General features: G+C 31.3%; 1 protein-coding gene across 1 annotated transcript; it reads left to right on the plus strand.

Moving 5' to 3' along the window:
* The first annotated feature begins 7,456 nt into the window (after nt 1–7,456).
* Nucleotides 7,457–9,833, plus strand: LOC100160982 (probable lysine-specific demethylase 4B). Its single transcript, XM_029485498.1, has 7 exons — nt 7,457–7,573; nt 7,656–7,745; nt 8,245–8,472; nt 8,554–8,738; nt 8,797–8,947; nt 9,010–9,290; nt 9,743–9,833. The coding sequence occupies exons 1-7, from the start codon at nt 7,457–7,459 to the stop codon at nt 9,831–9,833; spliced, it is 1,143 nt and encodes a 380-aa protein (XP_029341358.1).
* The last annotated feature ends 1,629 nt before the right edge of the window (nt 9,834–11,462 follow it).

An 11,462-nucleotide genomic window follows, 5' to 3' on the forward strand; every position in this document is an offset into this window, starting at 1 on the left:
AAATTAAGATAGCCAATTTTAGTTAAAAGCTTTTTAGTTTTTTCCTTAAAATTTTACCAAGATCAATTTTTGGAATTATTTTTGGTATTTATTATTTAACTTGTATCAGAAAAAATATTGATAATAACAAAACAATTTTTTTTCTTATATTCTGTGAAACAAAAATACGCATATTTGGGTGTTGTCTACACTGTTCTATGTGTAAAACTGATTATAGTAGTAAGAAAATTCAAAATAAGTTCCTAAAAGGTTAAGTATTAAGGAAAAGCACAAAAGTATAATTTGTATTTTCTCAACAATCTCAAATTTAAGAAGTAATTATTAAGTAATTATATTTATTTATTTATATATTTTTAACTATTATTCCTCAAATTATACACCTTTTCAAAAGTATCTTATAAATTATAATTTGCATTAAATATTGCATATTTTGATTTTTTTATCTTCTATAACTTCCATGTCTTAGTTACAACTTACAATTTGTTTTTAAATTTCAAATTATATCATATTATAAAATAGGTCGGCTACAGTTAGTCAGTTAGCTCTTAAAAGTGCTATTTAATTTTGTCACTTAAAAGCCAAAAAGGGACTAAATAGTAAATAATAACGTCTTACGTCACGGAAAACCAAAAAACGCGCGTTCGTCAAAAGTGGTAAAAATTTAAAACAAGTGACAATACTGATAACAAAAAACAAGTTACTTAAATAAATATTTATTTGAATAATAAATTGAATAAAATATTATTATTCAATTAAATAATAAATAGTTATTAATTCGAATAATAAATGATTATTCAATCGAATAAAACAATTATTCCTTCGAATAATAAATAGTTATTTATTCAAATAATAAATCGAATAATCGTAATAACTAATTTGGCAACACTATCGAATAATTCGATAGTTATTATTCAATAACGCCCATCACTACTCATACATAGACACAAATGCCGGTCGGCCTATATATAATGTGTTATAGAATATAGGTATGATGTATACGCACACAAAGTATTGAGATAACCCGGGAGTTCGCGTCTTTTATTACTATTGGCTCCTGGCTCGTACAATATGCATATAAGTTTAGAACGTACTTTATGTATATTAAATAAGTAAAAATTTGGTTAGTAGGTACCTAATACAATACATATACAAATCACTGATATTATAATAATATTATTCATTGTCCAATAAATTGTGTTTCATGTTATTCGTGTTTTACAAGCTTAAAATAAAATACATTTTTGATAATACATATAAGATATAACACCGAGTGAACTCGACTTTTTTTTTTTAACTTGTAACTTAAAGACAAAACTAAGCTTTTTCTAAAATGTTCATTCTTCTGCACTAATCCTGATGACATAATATATTATTTATTGACATTTATCAGCTGGTATACATTTTGAAGTTTAAAGTGTGGCGCAAATTAGATATATTCCGTTTGGCTTTCTATCTTGAGGCAAATTACCATTAAGTTTTAGATGTGGAACAATAAATACAAATCGGTCTATTTTCCGGTCACGCAAGCTCGTCAGCCGTCTAACCGGCCCCTCGTCGAAACAGCGTTAAATAACTATTGAGAAACTAGAAAAATGACCTCTTTAAAAAGCACCATCTTGATCCAAATTGCTAAAAAATAAGATACTATATGTTGAAATCGAAGAACTCCTGCTGGTAGAAATATTTTATACAGGATAAAAAAACTAAAAATGAAAAATAATAATTTATAATTTATTAATTATTTATTTACCATTGTCAAACCACTAGCTTTCTCCCCGCTCAGAACCTAAAATATCGTTAAAAAGACAGCTACTGAAGGAAACATTGGTGTTAATATTGGTAATATAAATTAATCAATAATATTGTATATCTAGGAAATTAAGTAAACTTTTTACTGTAGATACAATAAATATTATTTATTATTGCTATTTACTATAATATAATATTTATATATACGAGCTTATCTCGGTTGGTATAATACGTATCAGCTCTTAATTTTATTATCATTATTATTATATTATAATTGAATTATGCTGAAATAAATAAATAAATGTTTTATGTAGAACGTAGTAACATTATTCTTAATGCATATCATTGTGATTTCGTCAATGATTAAAAAACCACGCTTGTGGAAAGTGAATTGACAACATTTTAAGTATTGTAATATCGTTAATAATTTCTTAAACAACATGTTTAATGTAGAAATTCAAAAAATAAATATGCTTATGTATGTCGTATACTAGTAACTACGATTACGTTAGAAATAGAAAATAACTATTTAATTAATAGTTACGATAAATAACCAATAAGTAGGTAGTGTGTAAAATTTAAATATATTGTATAAAATATTAAATACACTAATGGCTTATAGTCACATCTCCTATCTATCGTTGATAATCTTCAAACACGAATAAAACTACGCCACCCGAATATAGGTAACATTACAATATAACATTAGAATTCCCACACGCATATTATATTAAAATAATCATAATATTATATTATACACGTCAAACGTGCATAAAATGTGGTGCTCATTTGGGAAAAAATACTTTTCTCACATAATATTTTATACATTTGAGGTTCAAAGTATAAATATATGACATTATTATAGCGTTATTTCGTGATTGTAAAAACCACAGATATGAAAAACAGTTGTGAAGATGGTCTTGTTCTCAATTTACATATTATTATATTAAATGTTTATAACTTTTGCTATTTCAGAAACCTATTAATTATTTTAAGTATATGTCACCATTTTTATGGATTTAAATGACGTGGTCATTGTAAAAAAAAATTTGATAAGAAGTGCTGTACAGAATCAACTATAAAATATAACGATGATTATAATAATTAAAAAAAAAATAAAATCGTCCATGATAATTATTGCTATTAAGTTAGGCATAACATATCAACTTTATATGTCTACATTGCCTAATCTAGGGGTGTACGCGGGGAATCGGCCGCTCCATGGGTAAGGGTGTACGCGGGGAATCCTGATAACTTAATATGAAATTATAATATATTGAGCACAATGATTCAAGGTACCTATGCGTTAGCGTTTAAAACCTTACCGTACGCACTTGTACTGCCTCCTCGTTCCCCCGTCATATCTCCTCACCTTTAAACTGGTAAGGTGGGATAGCTGACGACCTTGTGGCGCTGTTATTCACTGACGTTAGAAACGAGGGTGTTTTTTTTTTGTTCAAGTACACAGATTATCGATGGAATTCCTATAGGAGATATAATAAATATACCTATACTCGGCGCGGAATAAGAACATGACCAGGCGGCGGACCGATTAGCGTCCGTTACGTGCAGCCGATTTCTCATTGGTTCCCCAAACATCTGTTCACAGTTATACAGCACTGTTCAAAATGTGAACCGCATACACTGTGTTTGTTTTATAAACACGTGTACGTCTCTGTTGACACATGAGCGCTCCATATACAAAGCCGTAATGCACTATGTGGCGTGCGTGAGAAGTCGTTTGAATGCGCGACTGCTCATGTTCTTATTACGCGACGAGTATAATATATAAAATTCTCGGGTCACAATGTTAGTTAGCATACTCCTGCGAAACGGCTTGACAGATTTTTATGAAATTTGAAATGCATATTCAGTAGGTCTAAGAATCGGTTACTATCTATTTTTCATACCCCTAGTGATAAGGGTTGTACAGAAAAAAATAAAAATAATAATAGTGTATTATATATTGGTTGCCATTAGTTAATCGGGCATGTTTGTTGATTTGTACCTATCATTATTTTTGTCAATATATATATTGTATATAAATTAATGTTTGTGTATAGATTATACAGAGGTATAAATTAGTAGGTACGTTTATAAATCAAATATTTTACGATTCAAAGAATTCAATTTATCGTACTTATTAAGACAGGGGTCTCCAACATTTTTTGACGGCGGGTCAAAATTGAGATACACTTTGGCATTGCGGGCCAACATATTTAGAGGAATAGATCGGTTGAGAAATTGAAGAATAGATAAGATTTTTTAGAAAAATGAATATTTGTTTTTATTTTATAACAAGTTTTTCCATTATTGGTTAGTGTTAAATAGTATTATTAAATGTATAGGTATAAATTACTATTATAAGCTGTTACGAATAACACAAAAAGAAAAAACTAATAAATTGATTTTATTTAATTAATTCAATAAATTAAAAACAATGAAATCTAAATGAAAATAATCAAAACATTAATTAGCTTGGAGGGCCAGTAAAAAATACTTGGTGGGCCATGGATTGGGAACCCCTGTATTTAAATGTCATTTACTTGGTTCACATTTCATTAACGATTAAAAATTAAGTTTAAATTAAAAAAATTACAACTTTGTACTGAAATTATCTGTATAGTGTACACTGTAGTCGGTATTTTGACCGTCGCGTATGTATGGCAGTGATTGATACGATGAAATTATTTGGTGCAAATCCGATGTAAAAAAAATAGTGTGTTAAAGACTATAAAAGTATGATAATTTCAATGTAACGTTTAGTTTTTGAAATATTAATAAATCTTAAAAGTGATATTTTTGTTAAAAGGCGCGTTGTGGCATTTAAATATAAAATAAAAATTCAAAATGATCTCTTTTGAGGATTTTAGTATTAAAAAAACTAAACGTTATATTGACATTCTGATCCAAGTATCGTCTTAGACACATATAAACACACATTTATATGTAAATTAATTTTCAAAAATAAAATATTTAAGTTGGTAAATCGTTGTGTGAATGAGGGTCTTTTACACGGATAAGATGGGCAATCACAATGACCTGGGTCCAATCGTCATTTCACACGTATTTTTTTAATTGCTCATAACTCATTGAATACAGTGAGTAGAATCGTTAAACCAATATACCATTATTTTAAGAATTGAACATTGTTTTTCGCCGCACTCACCGGATTCACTTAGAACCATGAACCAAGAGTATATAATATTTATAATAATATAATATAATATATTGCCGACCACTCCACACTCCGTCTGTTAGCAGTCAGTTCCCCTGTGTTAGCTGGGCGCGATCTAACGGCCAATGAAATGAAGCGACGTACGACTGCAGCTGGGAGGGATGAAATGCACAACCGTAGCAGAACTCGTATTGTGGTGTGGGTCGTCCCTCGCCCCCGCATTTCCACTCTATCATAGTCCGCGCTTGTCCTCTACGGCCTTACTCACTCGACGGTCATTATACTCGCCGACCGCCGTACAGAGCACTACAACTGTCCCGACGTGCGTTTCCGAGTTCTGTCGTTATACCACTCAGACTTCGTTTACGCAGTTTATTTACGCAGTTTCTACCATATTATTGTTTAACGATATTATAATAGTGTTTGTTCACATACCGTTGGACCACGTCTAGTCCATCACTCCATTAATCAGTTATAGTCTTCGTCGTCGTCATTTGGAGAACACGCTTCCAAAATCTCAAGGCCACCTGCGTCCATTGCCGTTTGTCACGAAGAAGCCTGCCAGTTTTTATCAATCACCGTCACAGTCCTAAGGTAAATACCTACACGCAAACGCGAGCGCGCCATTCGCGGGGTAAACGATCGGTACACTCGGCCCGTCGTCAAAGGCTCTGTCAAACAGAAAGCGTTATTTTAACGTCGCGTGATTTTTTAATTTGTTACGACGCCACGTCATTCACGCGCGTGAAAGCACCACACCGGCGTACCAATTACCACTTTAACAGGTTTGCCAGATCCTTTACGCATTTTATTTTGGTTAGGTAGTTGTGTGGTTTTGTTAACATCAAAACATTTATTATTTATTTAGTTCTCGGAAACAAGTGTACCGGGCCCCCCTGACCACTAGAACACTCGCTTCACCCCTTCCCGCCAAGCCATCATGTGTGCCTCCCCTCCCTCCACTCGACAAACACCACAACGGCTCCCTGCTCTTCTCTTCCTCCCCACACCAACGCTTACACTACGCCCCCCCTACGTCACCACACAGCGAAAACCTTCCCCAGCACTCTTCGCCGCCGCCGCCACCCTACGTAATCGCATTAACTATCCAGACGAGCGTGCTATCGGGTGATAGCCTCATCAGTCGGCTGTGCGTTCCAAATACAATTTAAGATAGTATGGTTTCCCAACGAGCTATGATAAGACGGCATTGGATTTAAATCGGACCCCCGGCACTAGCGCTTCTAGAGGACTATTTTATAATTTTTAATATAATATGATCATTATATATATTAACATCTCAATTTTTATTAGGTTTAATTTGAACCAATATGAGCGCTGTATGCGGGGGTCCCCGTAGATCACGTGACTTTTCAATTCAAACCGTATGCCGTGTGATAACATTTTTCTAATGGGTCGATGGGCAACCATACTATCTTAAATCGTGGTTCCAACTAATCACTAGCGCTCGGTCATTTCCCAGTGTCAAAAATTATTACTAATTTGTTACAAATAATGAAATAAATAAAATTCGCGGGGTAACATCAATGATAATATAGTACAATATAATTCCGATAGTATCGCTAGTGATCAGTTTGGAACAGCTGATATGTTCAGAAGATTTGGGCTTCGAGATATGCAATTGTAAATATGGGCCGATTCCCAACCTGTATAATATACATTATACATATATATTATCTTTAATCGTGGTTGTCACGGACTAAGATATAGAGGACTGGAAACGATATGATGGGCGGGTGATATTCTTGTATTAATATATAAACCAATATCATACATTTCAGTTAATTCAGTTAAATTAGTTGGATCAGTATTACTTTAAATTTCGGCGTTATTAATAATATTTGATGAACAATAAACGTCATCACTATGATTAGGATCGAGCACAGGGGTTTTTTTTATTAAAAAAATGTAGTAATGAAGGTTGCGATGTCATACTTGAATACTTGATCGTTACAGAAATATTATTTTTCGTAATGATTAAATGGTACACAATTACACACGTGACTCGCACTAAGCACTGATTTGACCATAACACCGAAACAACCGAAGTTGGTAAACGAACTAAATTCTGTTCATCGCGTATTATTGGTCGTAACTCGTAATAATAACTAATAAGTATATTATCGGGAATTTGAGTGGCCGTTAAAGTCGATACCACGAACTAAGATATATATATTACTGTAGATAGTACCCATAGATATTATGACTATCGACGACGCACGACGGTCCGTCATTATCTTAATTACCTAGTAATATCTATTTCATATAAATTAAGTGAACGACCACTATTTTTATTTATACGCCTCACCTGCAATATATTATTTTAGTTGATACATTGATTAAATCAATTCGTATGAGTGCCGTAGAGACAAAACATTGTAAACAATAACTCATACACTGAAGCTGTCACCACAATATTTTTGTATGCTTAAAAATAATTCATCAAAATAAATGTCTGTTATAATATTTTATGTTGATATATTATATTGTATTATTATTTCAGGTACAATGAACCCGGAAGAAAAAATTATGGTATTTAGGCCCACCTGGGAAGAATTTAAAAACTTCAGTAAGTACGTTGAACATATGGAATCCTTGGGTGCTCATAAAGCGGGCATTGCAAAAGTAAGTTATCTTATAAATGTTACACAATGTCAATCTTACACTGTTTATTTTTTTAAATTGTCAAAATTGCTTTTTTATTTAGGTTGTTCCACCGCCACAATGGATTCCAAGGAAAAAATCATATTTAAGTGAAGATATCATGAATATTAATATCCCAGCTCCACAGTACCAAGTAATTCATTTGTACATGCAGCTAGCTTTTTACGAATTTAAACTATTTAATGTAGGTACTTTGCTGTTATCTAGGCTACCGCCCGATTTTATGTTCAGCTCTATACAATTCCGTTATTTTAACTACCATTAAACCTACTTGAGTACATTTATGTTCACCGTAAAAGAAATGTCTAATTAGTTTTCCGACATATATCTCAAAATATCAACTGTGGTGGTATATTGTTTTATATATTTATTAGGTATATAACAACCTCAAATATCATTATTTCGATCTACTGCTGTGCTATGATTATGATACAGATTCATAACTAAATATGTTTCACAAAATTTAATAGACATCATTTATGCAATCCGACCATCCTCAAAACATAATTAATGAAAACAAATAACTATTATCTGAATGGTATTATCTGCATAAAGCTTGAACTACTAAGTCGAGATACCGAAATTGATTTGAGACTGGCGGTCTATTGATTGTATTAATTATATTCTTTTAGAATGTAATTGGAAAACTGGGAGTTTATCAACAACGCAACATAATCGAACAAAATAATTCCATGACCGTGGAAGTCTATAAATCAATGGCTGAGTCACCAAAGTACAATACTCCTAGTTTTTCAGATTATAATGACCTCGAAAGAAAATATTGGAAATACATTATGTACAATAGGAATCCATTGTATGGTGCAGATGTATCAGGATCCATTACAGATACAGATGTAAATGTAAGTGTTCCTCGTATAAGAATATCATTAAATGTATAATATCTAATTTTAAAAACTATATTTATTTTTTTTTAAATTAAGGAATGGAATATCAACAAGCTAGATACAATTTTGGACCTTGTAGAAAAGGATTATGGAATGAAAATTGATGGGGTTAATTCATCATACCTTTATTTCGGGATGTGGAAAACATCATTCCCGTGGCACACTGAAGACATGGATCTATACAGTATAAACTATATTCATTACGGAAGTCCAAAGTCATGGTAATTTTTTTTACATTTTATTATAAGTGATTTTATTGTATACATTCTTTATTTTTAGGTACGCAATACCACCATCACAGGGACGGCGTTTTGAAATGTTAGCTAGCAATTATTTTCAAGATTCTAAAATATGTTCAGCATTTCTAAGACATAAAATGTATTTGATGTCGCCTACAGTATTAAAAACAAATGGCATTAAATTTGATAAAGTAAAAGATTGTTAATATGAGATGTATTAAAATATTATATTAATTTCTATGTATTTTTTTAGATTACACAGGAGTCAGGAGAATTTATTATAACTTTTCCTTATGGATACCATTCCGGTTATAATAATGGTTTCAACATGGCAGAATCTGCCAACTTTGCTCTGCCCCGCTGGGTGGAATATGGAAAAAGAACGAGACTGTGCAGTTGTCGAAGTGACATTATTAAGATCGATATGACAACATTCATTAAGAAATTTCAACCTGAAAAATTTGAATTGTGGAAAAGCGGTAGAGATATCGGGTGCCATCCGGAGGATCCCACAAGAAAGTTTGCAGCACCTTTGTAATTTTAACAATTTTTTTTTTATGTGGTACCTTAAGTTTTTCTAAGACAAATTAGTTTTGGTCTCCAGTATTTAAGTGTAAACACCTGAGTGATTAATACTGAGAGCATTATATCCAAAAGCCTTATTTTAACCACTTTGTTGTACAGTAGTATAGTCTTTGATTTACCTATGAAAATCCAATATTTGAATATTTTAAACTCATACAATCATAAACAATTAATGATGATTTTCGGTTTTAGGTAAATAATAAATTTAGGCAAATTTGGGAGGAGTCTTCTTTCAACACCTATAAGGTTAGCATTGAAAAGTGAACCATTACAGTTATGGATGTAAATGTAAGTGTTGTATATCATTATAAGTATATTATCTAATTTTAAAAATTACATGTAAACATGTTCATTTTTAATCTAAGATATGGAATACTAATAAACTGGATATAATTTTTTAGAGACGCAATACCACCATTCCAGGGACAGCGTTTTGAAAGATTAGCTAGTGATTATTTTCCTGATGTTTTTCAAGATGTTCAGCATTTCTAAGACATAAAATATATTTTATCTATTATTTTTTGATTGTAATTAGTGTTTGGGCCAAGGTTAGTACAACATAAAGCCTTTGTAAAATTGTGAATAATGATTCAATATTTTTAATATTAAGCAATTAGTTATGTTATTGTAATTAAATTGATTTTTTTATTTATTGTCACCTACCATAATATTGTATACAAATTTTCTCTTTATTTTTAAAAATTAATATAAAACCATGTAACTACTAATTTTTTACAGGATATTATTTTATTATTAAAAATGTAGAATAATATCATTGTTCTCTTAATTAATATCACTATAAATGTACATATGACGTAGAATTTAGACCTAATAACTGTACAGCACTGTTATCAATCTGCTTAGATAAAATTTAAACACAATACATTTTGATCATAAGCAAGTGGATTTTATTATATTAACTATTAAGAATACTCAGAATAATAAATTAGAATCAACTCAAATGTATTTAATTACACAAGTTTATATTAGTCATCAGAGTGAATTCTGAACTGTGATGACTAATAATATACTGGGTTTTTACGCTCTTGGCAACACTTCTGTAATTACAGAAGCGGAACCCCGTGACGATCTTGTAGTTGATTTGATTCACCTGTTGCTGTGTGTGCTTTCTTTATCACCTGCACTATTGCCTTGTTGGTATTTTTTGTAAATTGTGATGACTCATAAAGTTATGAATAATTGAAAACATTTGAGTTAATTACTTTAATAGTAAGTACAAACTTTATTTGCGATTGATCACAAATTTATTTTATTTGTCGAATATGCTATTCTCAGCTTGCTTTTTTACAATTTTTATCTATTTCAATTAATCATTTAACTCGATTAACCTCTTCGATATAGGCCATATTGCATTAACAGCTGAGTGCATGGCCGGTTCAAAGTCAATTGTTTATTGTTATAAATGTAAGTGTAAAATTCCAGCTAATTTCTTTACATTTATCACATGAGTTGTATTGGATTATTAACAGTCATCTTTATGGGATCAGAAACTTATTTAGTTGTATCAGATGATAATATAAATTTAGGTGGTTAAAAATGATATCTATTATAAGTTTTATCAGTTTTATATTTTTACTATGATAATAGTTAACCATTGTCCATTAGTTTTTACTTTAAAGTCTTAAAACATTTTATAGCCAATGTAACGGATAGAATCCGTTTACTGACAACACATAAATATCATTATATGAATAGTTAAATTCGGCATAAACGATTAGGTAAACGACCTCCTTAAACGATTTTGGCAATAGTCAAAATTGCAAATATACGAATACAGTAAAAGGTTAACCGGGTAGTTAAAATAACCGAGCGGGTAATCGCGAGCCATATTATATTTCTGAGAATACAAAACACGTATCAGTTGACAGGATATGGGGATTGCCAAAACTACAAGTAGATATACGCAACCTATAGACCAGGATGTAATAGCTGATAAATATTTAGTAACTCGCAGAAGAGATGACTCACTCATTGTTTTTTAGGCAGGGCTTAAAACTGGTAATTTCCCGGAAACTTGGGGAACCTATATTCGGTTACCGTTATTATAAACCTATTTGTACTCCCGGTTATCGGTTACCAGTTACCGTGACAATTTTTCAG

This window comes from Acyrthosiphon pisum, chromosome X, assembly GCF_005508785.2.
Source record: "Acyrthosiphon pisum isolate AL4f chromosome X, pea_aphid_22Mar2018_4r6ur, whole genome shotgun sequence".
Lineage (NCBI taxonomy): Eukaryota > Metazoa > Arthropoda > Insecta > Hemiptera > Aphididae > Acyrthosiphon > Acyrthosiphon pisum.

Excerpts from the sequence above, each read along its gene's own strand:
- LOC100160982 (XM_029485498.1), top strand. The coding sequence starts at position 7,457 with ATGAACCCGGAAGAAAAAATTATGGTATTTAGGCCCACCTGGGAAGAA. Across the intron at positions 8,473-8,553 it reads TTACAGATACAGATGTAAAT|GAATGGAATATCAACAAGCT; the intron begins GTAAGTGTTCCT and ends TTTTAAATTAAG. Across the intron at positions 9,291-9,742 it reads AGAAAGTTTGCAGCACCTTT|AGACGCAATACCACCATTCC; the intron begins GTAATTTTAACA and ends ATAATTTTTTAG.